Raw genomic sequence first — 16,050 nt, 5'->3', positions numbered from 1 at the left:
CAGGCAGCTCCAGCTCCTCTGGAACGAACACCAACAGCGGCGGCCCCAGGCGGAAAGAACTCAGTTCTCAGCCACACCAACGCGGCTTTTCCAAGTCATGGAGCGAGTGTATCTTTTTGCAGGATGCCGCCAGGAAGGAGCTGAGCTCAGACACCCTGACGCCCTGACAGTGCTGGTCGGGGCGGGGAGGTCTGTGGGCTTTAAAAGGGGAAGGGAGCTTGTTTCTTACCAACACCAAAGGGCTGCAAAAACAGAAAAGCCTAGGCCGGAAGGGAGAAACTGCACAAGAAAATAACCTCAAGCCCTCAGAGGGGCCACCCCCACACGGCAGGTCTGAAGTGAGTTTAAAGCCCAGCTGTCCACACTGAGGGCGCTCAGGGACACGTCGTGCCATCCTCAAGACCACAACAAAACTAAGAGGCTCCTGGGGGCTACGGGCACAGAGAGCGCTGTGCAGGGGTTCTGTGACCCCGTCCCCCCTGCCAGGAGAGAAATCCTACACCATGAGCAACCATCACACTGTCCTCAAACTCTAGGACCTGTGCGGCGCAAACGCAGCCCGGCGCGTGCAGAGCTCTGCTGCGCCCTGGTACCACGCGCTGGCTCCCCGGGCAGCGTTCTGGGCTGGCAGGGACTTCCGGTTCCCTGTTTGTTTATTTACTACTGACCAGGGAACACCTTTCCCACCCTGAGGTGGTGATCCTTGGCGGGCCTGCCCACAAGAGGCTCCCACACATGCCATGGAAGGCTTCCCCTCATAGGACTCATGCTGCGAAACGCCAGGTGAGGAGGCGTCCCTGCCCAGGGCTGCCCTCATGCTTGGCTGCCCTCCTGTTGGGAGACCCATAGAGATGGATGTTCCAGTGGCCCTGGAGTCGCATGAAATCCAGGCCTTGACCACAGCAGGGACCCCAGCTGTCCCTACTACAGCCCCCAGGGACCCCGGCTATGCATTTCTGAAGGTACAAATGGGAGGGCCGTGTCCACCAGTTAGAGGTGGCCGCCAGAGAATGTCGATGAGCCCAGGGAGCCCTTTTGCTGGAGAGCTGCCGGACACTGCTGGCCGGCCTGGAGACTATGGCCATTATGATTCAGGGCTGCGGGCCGGCCTGGCCCGTGCAGGCGCAAGGCAGCAAAACCCCCATCATCTCCACGTCCTCCCAACTTGGGCAACAAAGGAGAGCGGCCAATACGTGTATAAAAAGGAGCTCTGCCAAAGGACTTCTCTCTCCTGCCCGCTCCTGGGCCGTGCTGGGGCCCACCTTCCACCCGCTCAGGAATTGTCTTTACCCCTTGGCTCTTCCTCCTGTGACGCCGCGTCTCCAGCGCTTTCCTGGCAGGGCAGCCACACACAAAAGCAGTCTCTCTGTGGACGGAGAGCGTCCCCCACCTCCCTCCAGCCCCTCAAGGCAGATGCCAGGGTGGGCATGTATGGCCACACCCCTAGGGCCTGTGTGCGTATGGACCCACGTATGCACATATGTGTGTGCGCTGCGGCCATGTACTGCACGCATGTTTACCTGTGCATGTACACTCACGTGTGTGCCGGACGCACGTGGACTCGTGTGCCCGCTGTGGGCATGAGCTGCATGTTTACCTGTGCATGTACACTCACGCATGTGCGGGACGCACGTGGACCCGTGTGTGCTGCATGTGTCTGTGTGTAGCCAGGCTGAGCTGTGTCTTCTATCTACTCAGAAGAAGAGAAAGAATCAATGTTGGGACCTTCCCTAGCTGCCTTAGACCCTCATCATCCTAATCCTCACCCAGCCCCTCCATGAGAGTCACTGTCCCATCTCACATATGGACAAAATGAAAGTGAGGCTCAGGAAGGCAGGGGCCGGCCCACTAGCTCTTGGTGGAGCCCAGAGTCCTGGCCTCAACCCTGCTGACTACACACCCAGCCTGGTCCCTCTCCCCCAATCGCTCCTGGTATTGTACCCGACATGCTCCCCGAGGCCACATTCCAGCAGTATCAGGAAAAACGGTGACTCGACCCCATCTGGCCTCCCCAGGAGGGCCAATGCCCACGGCGGCTGACTGTTGCGGGGAGGGGCCCTGCCCACCCACTCCCTCATCCACGGACTGGCACAGTTCCTGAGGGGCCAGGCTGCTGTTGCCCACTGGACCACTGCCCTCACTTCCACCTCTGTTGCAACAGGCAGAAGCCGGTGCCAGCTGCAGGGCCAGCAGTGCCAGAAGGGCTTCCCCCAGCCCACTGTGCCACCACGGCCACGGCGTGAGGGCCCCACACAGACACGGACCTCACCGCACCCACGGCTCTGGTCCGTGTAGGCTTGGTGGGACCCTGTCTAGGAAGCCAAGCTCCAGGGAAGGCACCATGGGACAGAGCCAAGCCCGGAAGCCCCAGGCCACATGTCCAGCACAGAGGAGGGAGGTGCAGGAGGGGCCCTGCAGCAGTGGACAGTGTCCTCCTAGGAGGACACCTCAGGGCTTGCTGTCCGGGGGCCACAGGCTCAGTTCCCTTGGCTGCCAGGGGGGTTGGGGGTTTCTGTGGGCAGAGAGCATCGGGAAGGCGGCCGCGTCCTCCAGGGCAGGCCACTGCTGACCCCACACACCGGAGCACTGATGAGCTCCAGGCCCTGGGAGCTGGCTCACCGGACAAGGAGTGGGGGCTGTGGCGGTGTGAAGGAAGCCTGGCTGGAGTGGCGTGGACGGTCCTGTCCCCTCTAAACACTTGGACATCTGTCCTAGAGGATCCTTCCTGAAGGAAAAAAACCAACTCCAGGAGCCCAGCTGGGAGGGCTGCCTGGAGGAGGCAGATCTTGAACTGCATCTTACTTGGTTTGAGTCAGACAAACTACAAATGACAAATGCATGTACACGGATTTAGGAAACAAGGGAATGCATGGAAGCTTCTGGGAGGAAACAGCCCGTAGGGTGAGGACAGGAGCCTGAAGGTGAGCTGGAGGCTGCAGAACGGGATCCCAAGAGGAACGGTGACAAACCAGGCAGAGACAGCACCCTCCTCCTTACCCTCTGTGGCTGGGGGTACAGGAGCTGGCAGCTTTGCCTCCCTGTACTAATGGGGTCCCCACAGTCAAGGGCAGGGGGAAACTCTGTGGCCAAACCCCTCTGTCATGCCAGGCACCCCCACCATGAGCCCCCACAGAGGGCTGTGGGTGTCAGGAAGCAGGTGCCTCTCTGGAGGCAGGAGGGGGCCAGCCTGTTCCAGAACAGGGGGGTCAGGAGGGGCCACTAGGCTTCTCCAAGGGCAGCTTTGGCACAGCCTGGTAGACCCAGGCTCCCCAGAGCCACACAGGTCAGACAGACGGAGAGCACATCCCAGCCCCTCCTGGAAGCCCGAAGACAGACACCCAGGTCCCACTCATACCAGGGACTCCTGCAGGGCCCCGGGCAGCCTGGCCACAGGTCATGGTGGGGTCAGCATGAGGGGCTGGGATGTCCCCTAAGGTGGTAGCTCCAGTTCTCAGCCTCTAGAAGCACCCCAGAAAAGGCATCATAATAAAGTGATTCCTCGTGTCTTTGGCACTGCGCCCAGATGTGACCAGAGGAGCAGGTGGTCCTCCACCAGGAGGGGCCCGAGGTGCAGGGACTCCTTCCCTCATGCTGCCTGCCCTACCCGCCAGGCTCCTGGGAAGGCCCCAAGACAGGGAACCTGAATGCTGCAACTAAAAACAACAGAGACAAATGCCAACGCTAAGGCCAGCTCCTGAGCCAGGCACTTCTGCCCTCCGCCTGCGGGAAGGGCCACACAGCCACTCCCCTGGACTCCCAGCCCGGGGCCCTGCTTCCCTTTCAGGGTTGCGGCAGCATCTCCCTTTCCATGGGCCTTGGACACCTGCACGCCCTCTGCGAGCTTTCTCCTGGGGTCCGCAACTCTCAGGGGCCCCAAGTCTGAGCCCTCCTGAATGAGGTCCCCAGGAGCAGAGGCCCACAAGGACAAATGCCACACGTGGGGCCTTGCACGCAGGACACCATTACCCGGCCCGCGCAGGAGAAGCCACAGCCCAGCAAAGTCCAAACACAGCACCAAGTAGCCTGGCCGCTTCCTTCCTGTCCGAGAGGCACATCCTGCCTATCCCAGCTTCAATGGGGACATAGCCCCTTACAAACACCTTCCACTGTCTGGCCACCCTGGCCTGGGTCACAGAACTTAACAACTGCTCAGCCTCACGGGGTGCCCAGCCCATACAGGACAGTGCACTCTGGCTGCCTTTACCTGTGGCCAGCATTGAGCTGGCCCCTCACCAGCTGACTGCTCGTCCAATGGAATCAGCTGTCCCTGTGGAAACCTTCCTGTTGTCATAAACTGCAGGCTGCACTCTGACTGAGGTTAGAGGAGAAAACCATCACAGGCTCCTAATGCAATCAGCCTGAAGACAGACAGGTGGCCACCTCCAGGCAGCATGGGAGACTTGGCCCCTCCAGCAGCTACTGTACCTCCGTCGCAGGGTGGGGCCCATTGGGTGTCATGGCTGAACTGTGTCCCCTCCCAAGACGCATGTGTTGAAGTCCTAATCCCAAGCATCACCGAGTGCAACTGTGTTTGGAAACAGGGTCTTTAAGGAGATGATAAAAGTAACTGGGGTCAGCTGAGCGCAGTGGCTCACGCCTGTAATCCCAGCACTTTGGGAGGCCAAGTTGGGCAGATCACAATGTCAGGAGATCGAGACCATCCTGGCTAACACAGTGAAACCCCGTCTCTACTAAAAATACAAAAAAATTAGCCGGGCACGGTGGCAGGTGCCTGTAGTCCCAGCGACTTGGGAGGCTGAGGCAGGAGAATGGTGTGAACCTGGGAGGCGGAGCTTGCAGTGAGGCGAGATCGCGCCACTGCACTCCAGCCTGGGCAACAGAGCAAGACTCCGTCTCAAAAAAAAAAAGAAAAAAAAGTAACTCGGGTCACTGGGGCGGGCCCTAATCCCGTATGACCAGTGCCTTACAATAAGGACAGAAGAGGACACAGACACCATAGGGACCAGCCGTGCGCTGCAGCCCTCCTGTGCGCTCACCCGTCTGTGGCACTGTGTCAGTCCCCCTCCAAAGTGGAGAGGCCCGGTCACTAGGTCACTCATTACCGCCAATCGCAGACCCAAGTCTGGTCACCGCCTGGCCTGCAAGAACCCCCGAGGCCATTGCCCCATCCCCTCCCTGTGAAGCCTCTGGCTGGGTCTTCGGGCTGGGCTCACTGCTGGAGGAGTGACTGTGGCTGAGCAAGCAGGCAGGCAGCCTTGGAATGCCTGTACCGCCCCTCCTCCCGCCAACCTCAGGTCAGGCAGGTGGGAGGTGTGGCCCGGCCCGGGGGCTGCAGCCACACTCAGGAACACAGGCGCCCAGGACAGCGACAAGCAGCCTCGGGGTGGGGCTTTCCTGCTCCGGACCGCTGACCTCTGATCTCTGAAGAACTTTCCGTCCCACGAGCTAGCGATCGTGGCCACCACTTACTCAGTACTCTCTCTGTGCCAGGAAATACACTATTGTCTCACCGAATTAATGAGAAAACAGAGGCCCAGCAGCGAGAATGCCTTCCTGAACTCCTCGAACTCCTGAACGGAAGGACAGACACACAGCTGGAGAGCCAGCTGGCCCTGGAGTTGGCTGGCCGGTTTCAATGGGCTCAGCCACTGCAGCTGATGGGCGGGGACACACTTCTCCCCCGAACCGAGGATCCCCTGTCAGGCAGGGACACCCAGGACCCGCACACGAAGCAACAGTAACAAGGCTGTGCACAGAGGACACCCAGTGGAGTGTCCAGTGCGAGCAGTGGCGAGGGCTCCCGGGTGCCAGGACGCTCCGGTGCGAGCAGTGGCGAGGGCTCCAGGGTGCCAGGATGCTGTGGGCCCAGCCGTCCCTAGAGCCAGAGCGTGAGACAGCGGTACCACCACCCACGCCCCAGTACCCCAGCTTCACAGCCACATCCCAAGATGGGACTCCTGCCGCCAGTTGGACCGCAGCCCACGGCTCTGCTCCACGGCCTGGAGTCACCGAGGCCCTGGAGTCTCAGCCCAGGGGCAGGACAGGTGGAGGCTGGTGTTCCATCCATGCCTGGACTGTGTGAGGATGGGCTTTCCATGGTGGAACAAATGGAGACAGACACAGGCCTCCTCTGCCAGACAGAGTCGGCCAGGGAAGAGGAGGCTGGACAAGCTCAGAAGAAAAAGAGGTGTACGAGGACCCAGGTCCACTTCACATCAGGAGGCGGCACCTCGGCCTCCACCACACCCACTGGTTTAAAAGCCCCACCTAGACTTGACACAGTGGCTCATGCCTGTAATCTCTGGGCACCCACTGGTTTAAAAGCCCCACCTAGACTGGACACAGTGGCTCACACCTATAATCTCTGAGAGGCCAAGGTGGGAGGATCATTTGACCCCAGATGTTAAAAACCAGCCTGCGCAACATGGTGAAACTCCATCTATACAAAAAATAGCCAGGTGTGGTGCTGCACACCTGTAATCCCAGCTTCCTGGAATTGCTTGAGCCCAGGATGCAGAGGCTGCAGTGAGCCAAGGTCACACCACCGCACTCCAGCCCAGATGACAGAACAAGACTCTGTCTTAAATCAATTAATTAAATAAAAGCCCCCGTCTAGAAGTGGCAAGGCCACTTTGCCTGGCACTAGCAGCATCCACCCAGACCACGCTTGACTCTGGGTGAGACAAACCCTCTACTGGACAGATTCCAGCTCCGGCGGTCAGAGGATACCCTCTCCCCCACCACCATCCCCACCCCCATTCTAAAGCCAAGATGTCGCTCTTTACCAGCACAGGCACCTGGGCTACCCCAGCGCATTCCACCATTCGCGTCCTGCGACTCCCACTGGGGCAGTTATGACATGCGGGCGATCACCTGGCATGGCCCACCTGCTGACTCTCCCCTGCCACAACCAGGCAGCGGCACGCCTGGACAGCTCAGTGTACAAAACACATAAGGACCATCCAAAGAAGGAACAGGAGGCCTGGCCACTGTCTGAAAACCTGCTGACCAAGAAAGCACCAGGGTGCCTTTGCTCACACATGGAATCCCAGCACTTTGGGAGGCCAAGGTGGGAGGACTACTTGAGCCTCGGAGTTCAAGATCAGCCTGGGCAACATAGCAAGACCCCCATTTCCACCAAAAAAAAAAAAAAAATTAGCCAGGCACACAGGTGGGGCACACCTGTGGTCCTAGCTACTCAGGTGGCTGAGGGAAGAGGACTGTGTAACCGCAGGAGGTTAAGACTGTAGCTGAGGTGATCACACCACTGCACTCCAGCTTGGGAAACAAAGCGAGATGCTGTCTCCAAAAAAAAAAAAAAAAAGACAAAAAAAAGGCCCAGGCGCAGTGGCTCAAGCCTGTAATCCCGGCACTTTGGGAGGCCGAGACGGGCGGATCACGAGGTCAGAAGATCGAGACCATCCTGGCTAACACAGTGAAACCCCGTCTCTACTAAAAAAAAAAATACAAAAAAAACTAGCCGGGCGCGGTGGCGGCACCTGTAGTCCCAGCTACTCGGGAGGCTGAGGCAGGAGAATGGCGTGAACCCGGGAGGTGGAACTCGCAGTGAGCTGAGAACATGCCACTGCACTCCAGCCTGGGCGAGAGAGCAAGACTCCGTCTTAAAAAAAAAAAAAAAAAAAAAAAAAAAAAAAAAAAAAAAAAAAAAAAAAAGGAGAGAGAGAGAGAGAAAGAAAAAAGAAAAAAAAAAAAAGTGCCAGTAACAAAAATGGCAGAGCAGGGGCGTGGGAGAAAATCTCTGAGACAGGCTCAGGAGCTGTTCTGGCATTGGCATCCCTGGCGGCTCAGGGGCAGGTGCCCAGTGGACATGCACACTGACTGCCCAGAGCGGAAACGTGGCTCAGAAGTCAGGCTCTCCATGCAAAGTAAGCTTTAGGAAAACCCTACCAACCTACTTCACATGAATTCAACATATGATTATTTAAAAATCTACCCAAACAGGGCCAGGTGCGGTGGCTCACACCTGTAAGCCCAGCACTTTGGGAGCCTGAGGCAGGTGGCTCACCTGAGGTTGGGAGTTCGAGACCAGCCTGGCCAACATGGAAAAACCTCGTCTCTACTAAAAATAGAAAATTAGCCGGGCGTGGCGGCGCATGCCTGTAATCCCAGGTACTCGGGAGGCTGAGGCAGGAGAATCACCTGACCCTGGGAGGTGGAGGCTGCAATGAGCCAAGATGGTGCCACTGCACTCCAGTCTGGGCAACAAGAACGAAACTCCGTCTCAAAATAAAAAACAAAACACTACGCAATTTTAAGACAACTGTTCCAGTAAATATAAAATAAAAACTCTTAAGCAACAACAAAAAAAGCACCCTGTTATAATTGACAGTCTTTTCCCCTCCAAGGAGTTCCCAGCACCTCACGGCCCAGGACATCAGATCTGATGGTGCTGCGCGCATCCCACCCCCGCCCATCAGAGTGAGGACAAGAGCACTGAGGATACCAAGGCTGGTGCCACCTGACCTGGGATGGACCCTGGGAGCATCCTGCCCGCTGTACCCACTGCCCAGGGAGCAAGATTTGGCCAAGGTCATATGGCCAGGGAACAGGCCAGGCAAAACTCCTCCTGGCAGGCCTGGCAGGAAGCCCAAGGACCAGGCAGGATTTTCCAAGGCTCAGGGGTGCCCAAACCAAGAGCCAGCAGACAAGGCTCTGTAACGTGAGTCAAAAAGACCAAGGACAAATCGGGGATAACTTGAGGGGGATGCTGAGGGTGTCACTGTGCCTGGCAGGTAGAAACGGGCCCCCGCCAGGGGCAGACCCCCAGCCTCCTGCCCCCTGGAAGGGACTCCTCAGCACAGCATGGGCTCAGGCCTACCTCCCCACCATCTCCACCGCCTACTCCACTCTTGTTCCCTGGGCTTTCTGGTCCCCTTGGTGCAGGACCAACACCAAGAGCCCCAGGGCCACAGCAGGAGAAACAGCCCTCAGCCTGCCTAGGCCAGCCCCCCACCAGGGCCACCTCCTCAGCCTGCACTGCCCACAGCCCTGGGAAACAGGGATTCCAACCACATGCGGTACGAGCCGCCACCACCTCCAGGGAGCCCTCAGAGGGCCCAGGCCACTGCTTGAGGAGCAGACAGCTGGAGCGAGCAGACCTCAACAAAGGCGGACAGTGATTCAAACATGAGCGCTCCAGAATCCAGAAACGAGATATGTTCATTCCCAAATACCAGTGGGTCCCCCTCACAGGCTGGCCACCATTCCAGACCCACCGGAGGCATCCGTGGGCAGGAGAGATCGAGCCCCTGCAGTCACAGAGCCAAACGGGTCCCTTCTCGGCCTCCCCTTCTGCCTCTGGGTTGAGGCCCCTCGAGTCATCGTGCAGCTGTACAGGAACCACCAGGGGCCAGGAATGAATCAGCGCTCGCGGGAGGTGGAAGTGCGTTGGAGGCTGGTGCCAGCTCCATGCCCGCCTGCCTGTAATTACTAGGGATCTTAGCGCAGGCTGTGGGGGGCGGCTGACAGCGCCGGCCGCCCAAATACAGAGCTTCCAGGGGACCACGGGCTCTGTGCAGCCACGAAGATGTTTCCCTATCCTGGGGCCTCAAAGAAAGTCACCCAGACAAGGAGGCAGGGAAGGCAACACAGGGCAGACTCTGGCTCAGTGCAAGGAAGGACAGGAGCCAGCCCCAGCCAGCAGTCAGTGGCACCCCAGCTCCACAGACAATGCAAGTGTCCCCCACCCGTGGTGGCAGCCACAGGCAACGCCAGCCCAGGGCAGCTGGCAGAGAGGGCCATGCAAGGCTGGATGGGGACAAGTGGTGATGTCCAGCTCTGCTCACCACCTGCCACTCCTGCAGTGATGCTGCGGTTGCTCCCCCGACCAGGACCCAGACCTGTGAACTGGGGAGAAGGACGCACCGGGCCTCAGCCTCCTGGCCAGCCCGCCTCCTGGAGCTTGGAAGGGGGATAGGCCTCTCCTGTTCAGTGGCCAGGTCACACAGCAGCCCTCCCCTGCAAGACCACCTATCCTGGACAACTCAGGCCATGGTGCCCGTGGCCAGTAGACAGGGCATGGCCCTCAGGCCTCGACCTTTGGAACCTTTAGTTGCAAACAAGACAGCAACAGGAACACAGCTCCGGGCAGCTCCCACGCACTGCCCTCCCCTCTAATGGTGGCCCCTGAAAGCCCAGGGCAGCACCGGCCTTCATTTTAACCCTGAACCTCAAGTCCACTTGGTCAGTCCCATGAGTCAACCGATCTCCCCAACGAAGGACGCCTGCTCAAGGCAAGGCCTGTGGGGACAGCAGGCATGGAAAAGACACTCTCCCACTCAGCCCACAACTCCACAAGCACCACGTCCCAGAACCACCTGGTCACATCCATTGGTAGACACGGACCTCACGCAACCACCAACGGCACAGCAGGCATGGGATGCCAAGCGAGCACTGGACACTGCCCGGGACCAGCAGGCATGGGACGCTGAGCAAGCGCCAGCAGAAGGGCCGCGCACCCTGGAGCCAACACTGGCAGGACAGTGCCCAGGACCAAAGCCCACAGAGGCTGGGCAGCCCATAGGGCAGCGAGACGCGGCAACTGGTCTCTGTGCCCTGGCCACCCTGCCGAGGGGACCACATCAGCACGACTCCGGGAGACGCGCACCCTGCTAAAGGCTGGCGGTGGCGAGGGCGGGGAGTAGAGAACATGACATGCACACGGGGAGAAAACACAGGCCAGGTCCACTCAGTGGCAGCAGATCCCGCCACCCTGCGGCAAGACGGTGCCCACAGGGGCCACCCCAGGAAGTATCCCTGAAAACAAAGCACCGCATGCACACGTACACACATGGACACACACGCACACAGAGCTGGGCCCAGCACTGTGACTTCCCTCCTCCTCAGGTGCCGCGTCTGCTGCCCCTAGGCAGGCGGCTCCAATGCCAGGAGGTGCCTGTCAGAGACCTCCCCACACCACAGTCTCCAAATGGAGGGGACGGTGAGCTCTGCACATCCCACGAAGAAGCTGGATGTAGCAGAGAGGAGCAGCCGGGCCTGGAGCAGAAAAGCCGGCAGTGGGCTCCCCGCCACCCAGCATGTGACACCCACCACCTGGCACAAGCCCTTACCAATCACACCAGAGGCGGCAAACCCAACTGGCTCCTGGCTCCAGCAACCCTGTGGCACCCGTCTCCTCGAAGCATGACCGCGGCCCTGCCAGGCTGGCTTCCCCACCAGCTGCGAGAGTGACCAGCCAGGGCCAGGAGCCTCGGCACCACGAAGGCCGCGGCCACGGCTGTAACAGGGACTCCTCCTCCTCCCCGGATGCTCTCCCACCGCACATGTTCTAGGACAGGCTGTGGGTCAATGGCACTATTCCCAGAGAAGGTGCTGGAGCTGCCACACTCCAGGTCATGCATGGGTCACCTGGGAGCCAGGGCGTCTCTGCGGACACAAGACCGTGAAGAAAGCACCCACCTGGCAGTCGCCTGGCACTCCGGGAGCCACAGCCAGCCAGGGAGCCAGCCCCTCAGCACGCAGGGATGCTCGGGGCTCCCCCAAGAGGGCTGCAGTTTCAGTAGCCTTAATACCAAAGGCCACTCAGTCATCTGGGGAGGCAGATTCCAGCACTGCATCCCTCCATCTGGGCCATTACCCAGGGCTGCCTGAGCGAGGGCCCGGCCCGGGCTCCTAAGGGGTCTTCCTCGCCTCGCCCTCCCAACCCCTGCAGGGCCCAGCCCAGGTGCTGCCCCCAGAAGCTCTGAGATTGTGTTCTCTACAAACACTGGCAAGCGTTCTGCTCCCCTCCCCGTCATTTTCCATGAAATTCCCCGAGGACACAGTTCCCAAGGGAATGGAGCCACCAGAAAAGAGGTCAAAGTCTGCGTTACAGATTCTTACAGGGAAGAAAATCAAAACTGCACTTTTTATTCTCACATTTTTAATCAGCAAGGCCAAGGACAAGCGTCCTCCTTTGCCAAGGCAAACACCACTCAGAACTGCAGTTGAGGCGATGCAAGGGCCAAACCAAACAGCTGAGCCGCATCACGGGTGACACTGAGCAGGCCACAGCCCAACCATTCCAAGAGGCACTGCCAGGGCTCTGCAAGCCGCCAACCCAGGCACAGGAGCGGCCCCGGGAAGGGACGCCAGAGGCAGCCCCGTCCCAGGAGACGACGGAGCTGAGCACTGCCTGGACCGGCTGGACCGGCCCAGGCGTGCACACCGGTGGCTTCGGCGGTCTCCTACTGTGTCTCCATGTGGGCTGAGTTTCTGCCTGGCCGACACTGCCAAGGCTGCCCAACCAGTACCGGCACTACCAAGGCACCTTGAGATCCCCAGTGACAAAGCACAAAAAGGTAACAGCACCAGGACTCAAAGACTCAGCAGTCAGGCACCCAGAGTGGCAGCCGGAGCCACCTATCTACAAAACCAACCGCCTGTGTGCGGCAGCCATGCAAGCCTGTCGCCAGGGCAGAGCCTTTCCAAAGTGGATCGGCCCTTCAGACACCTCGGGCCTACCGCGCCCAGCCCTGCCAAATCAAATCATCAACCGCCACATCTTCACTTGAGAAAATCACCAATTAACCCACCCGTGGAAGACGAAAGGCAGAACCTGTGTGTTTCACGTGCTCCGGACCTGCTAGTCTGCGTCCACAGGGGCTCAAAGTCCCAAACACTCAGTCTTTTTTTTTTTTTTTTTTGAGACGGAGTCTCGCTCTGTCACCCAGGCTGGAGTGCAGTGGCCGGATCTCAGCTCACTGCAAGCTCCGCCTCCCGGGTTTACGCCATTCTCCTGCCTCAGCCTCCCGAGTAGTTGGGACTACAGGCGCCCGCCACCTCGCCCGGCTAGTTTTTGTATTTCTTAATAGAGACGGGGTTTCACCGTGTTAGCCAGGATGGTCTCGATCTCCTGACCTCGTGATCCGCCCGTCTCGGCCTCCCAAAGTGCTGGGATTACAGGCTTGAGCCACCGCGCCCGGCCCACTCAGTCTTAAAGAGTTTTCCTGCCACCCTCCTGCCAACAGATTTCACTCAGACCCGCAGATAAATTACAGCTCCATCTAGGTGAAGGCCGACTGCCAGTTAGGAGAGTTTATTAAGGACGATCACGGGGTCGGTCCCCCAGAGCAAAACCACTCCACGTACCCCCCACCCCGCCACAAGTCTCACCACGAAAGTTCCTGCTTTCTGGTTTCAGTGCAGAAGCAGAGAAAATAGGAAAAAGATTCCGCCGTGGTACTTCTCTTCCACCCTCTGCAATCACGAACAAGTCGTAATGGAACTAATGACTAATAATTTAATAAACCTCCCTCCCTTGACGGCGTGTGCTTCCACAGAGCAACAAGACCAGAACCGTATGCCACAGACTCTGTGAAACCAAACCTAACCGCAAGGCCTGTGCCTTTTCCAAGCCGACTCCTCAGGTCACCCTGAATCCTGTGCACCAGGGGCTCCGACATGGCTTTAGGACTCATCTAGTCGACGGCACCCGCCTTCAGAATCCTTCCAGACGGACGTGGCCCCAACTTCACAAGCTTTATTGAAAGCTGTATTCAAATGCAATCTGCCCCCTGCACTCCAGCTGGAACCAGAGGGGCCACCCCAGAAGCCTCCATCTGGCTCTCCGAAGCCTGAGGGCTAAGAGCGCTTTGCAGGCCCCCCGGCCAGGCACGCCTTGGCCGCCTAACACAATCAGAAACTGTTACTCTGCCGGGCAGGGCGCAATCCGGTTAGGAGGCATGAACAGCAACTGCCGGGTAAATACCCACTCCACTCAAAGCCCAGCCTGTCACTGAACCTTCAGACAGTTTTGGAACAAAGCACATCTTTGTTTTAAGAGATCGCCTAGGACCAGGGCCACCCAGGGCAGGGGTTTCTCCTCTGAGAAACTGCCCCTCGGGAGCTGCTGGGCTCAGGCGTGGGGGTCCGGACCGAGAATGGATGCTGAAGAAAGAGGAAATCAAGGCCCTGTTTGTCTATCCCAGCCACAGAAACGACCGGGGAGGGGGCGGCAGCGGAGGCTTCCAGCGATGCTCTGCGCCCCTCGAATGTGAACCTGTCATTTCACAGACGAGAACGTGGACGCCACTCTTAACACATCTGAAGCAAAGGTAGGCACGTCAGCCTCCTACACAATTAGTCTTCTCTCTCCGCGGTTACATAAGATGATGGATTATCCGTCCACCCATCCAGCCTGCCCGCGCTTCGACCTCCCACCTTAGGCCCCAGCATCGGCGCCGGGCAGGAGTTGTGGAAAGGGAAAGCCTGTTGAGAAGGAAGTGCCCGAGGCTCGCGCAACCGCGCCTGGAAAAGCCCCACGGTGCCAGCGCGCCAGCCGCGGCCTTCAGGCAGCCCCCACGCCGTCCCGGCGCCGCAGCCCCTGGGCCCGCCGCCCCCGCCGCCCCCGCCGCCCCGGCCCCGCCCGGGTGTGCTACGACCCGGACAGGTCCGAGGGCTCCCGGAGCCCGGAGCGCGGCTCCGTTCCTGCCGACGCCAAGTCAGGCGCGCGGAGAGGAGCGCGGGGCCGAGAAGGGCCGTCGGGGCGGGGAGTGCTCCCTGGGCCTGGGGACGGGCATGGGGTGGGGGCGGCCGGGAGGGGGCGACCACCTGTGAGCTGCCGGCGCCGGGCTCACCACCCCCGCAGCCCGGGGCCTGGGTGGCTGCGCCGGGAAGACCCCCGAAGTCTAGCCTCCTGGCCCCGCGCGCGGCCCCAGGGCCGCCCTGGTCGGTCGGGCTTGGGCGCGCGGGCGGCGCGGGACCCGGGCGCACCCGGAGTAGGCTCAGCTTGGCGCCGGCGGGGCTCACCTTGTAGACATTTTCCGTGAGCCGGTGCATCTCCTCTGAGCGAGTCAGCGACATGGTCCTGGGTCCCGGCGGCACCACAGACCGGAGCGGGGGCGCGAGCGGCGGCGGCGGCAGCAGCAGCAGAAGCAGCAACACGAAGAGGAAAGCTTACCCGAACCACAGAGCCCGTTGTCCGGCGGCGGCCACTTTTATAGCGGCCTGAGGCCCCGCCCTGCGGCAGTCCCCGCCCCTGCGTCCCGCCCCCGTCGCTCCCGCATCACCGCCCCCGACTACCCGCCCCCGCCCAGCGCTGCCGCTGCTAGGCAACCGCCAGGCCCCGCCCCCGCACCGCCCTTTCCATTGGTGGGTTCCGGAGACGGGGGAGGGGGGCGGGATCGCAGGCGGGGCCTGGTGGCCGACTCCAGGCAGCGATTGGTCGGTGGCGGCGTCGATCCTGGGGGAGAAGGGGGAGGTGCGGCGCGCGCTGGGGCCCAGGGAGCAGCCTGAGGGGGGCCCGGCAACAGCCGGGCTGGGGGCGGGGAAGCGGGGGCGGGGTGGCGCAGGAAGAAGGAGCAGAAGGTGTGGGGAGGAGAGCGGGGGGCGCCGGCGGCGAGCGCGCGTGGAGGCGGCACTTCGCGAAGTGGCACTTCGGGGCGGGCGGCTGGCCCGCCGGGTCACGGCCTGGCGCTGCGGGGAGGGGACCCCAGCGGCTCGGACGCAGGACGCCGCGGGCCGGGTTTACAGGTGGGAGAGGCCCGGACCCCACCGCTTCGCCGGTAAGCCCGCCGGGCGGGCGGCGACCCCCCGGCCGGCCTTTCGGGGCAGAGAGGAGAACCCTGGGGGAGGGGGGTGCTGCTGCAGGAGGACCCTGGAGAGAGCTCGGCCCTGGAGTGGGGGACGACTTGGAGAAGCAGGATTTCGGGGGAGCATCATGAGGAGAGGAGTTGGAGGGAGGATCCTGCAGAAGGTGAACTCTGGGGAGGACCCTAGACAGGCAGACAGCGCTTGGGGACTTGGGCCTGGGATTCTGGAGAGGGGAGGACTCTAGGGGAGGAGGGTTGGGGAAGAGGATCTTAGGGGAGGGCCGTGGGAAGGAGGATCTGGAGAGGGATAAAGGAGTTTCCTATTGGAAGTCCTCGGGACAGGGCGACCCTTAGGGAAGGGGAGGACCCTCGTGCTGGCAGAAGATTCTCGTTGGAGGCAGTTTACTTGGGGGAAGGGGTCTCTGGGGAAGGCAGGGTCGAGGGCAGTAGGAAACGGGGGCCCCGGAGGACTCTCTGGAGGTGGAAAACCCTGAGGGGTGGCGGAACCTCGTAGGAGGAATAGGGGAGTCGGAGCTGC

General features: G+C 60.6%; 1 protein-coding gene across 4 annotated transcripts in view; it reads right to left on the bottom strand.

The window, feature by feature from the left end:
* LOC105469290 (BAR/IMD domain containing adaptor protein 2) overlaps positions 1 to 14,946 on the bottom strand; it is a 77,907-nt gene extending 62,961 nt beyond the window's left edge. For 3 of the 4 annotated variants that reach the window (XM_011720164.2, XM_011720162.2, XM_071081799.1), the window contains exon 1: positions 14,731 to 14,946. In XM_011720164.2, the coding sequence (XP_011718466.1) occupies positions 14,731 to 14,784 (54 nt within the window). In that variant the 5' untranslated portion in view covers positions 14,785 to 14,946. The remainder of the gene's footprint in view (positions 1 to 14,730) is intronic. The other variant, XM_011720163.2, reaches the window with a different exon arrangement.
* Positions 14,947 to 16,050: the final 1,104 nt, after the last annotated feature.

The sequence above is a fragment of the Macaca nemestrina genome, chromosome 17 (assembly GCF_043159975.1).
Source record: "Macaca nemestrina isolate mMacNem1 chromosome 17, mMacNem.hap1, whole genome shotgun sequence".
In the NCBI taxonomy this organism is placed as follows: Eukaryota; Metazoa; Chordata; class Mammalia; order Primates; family Cercopithecidae; genus Macaca; species Macaca nemestrina.
The sequence above is the reverse complement of the archived record's forward strand: the minus strand, read 5'-3'. Positions and strand labels throughout refer to the sequence as shown.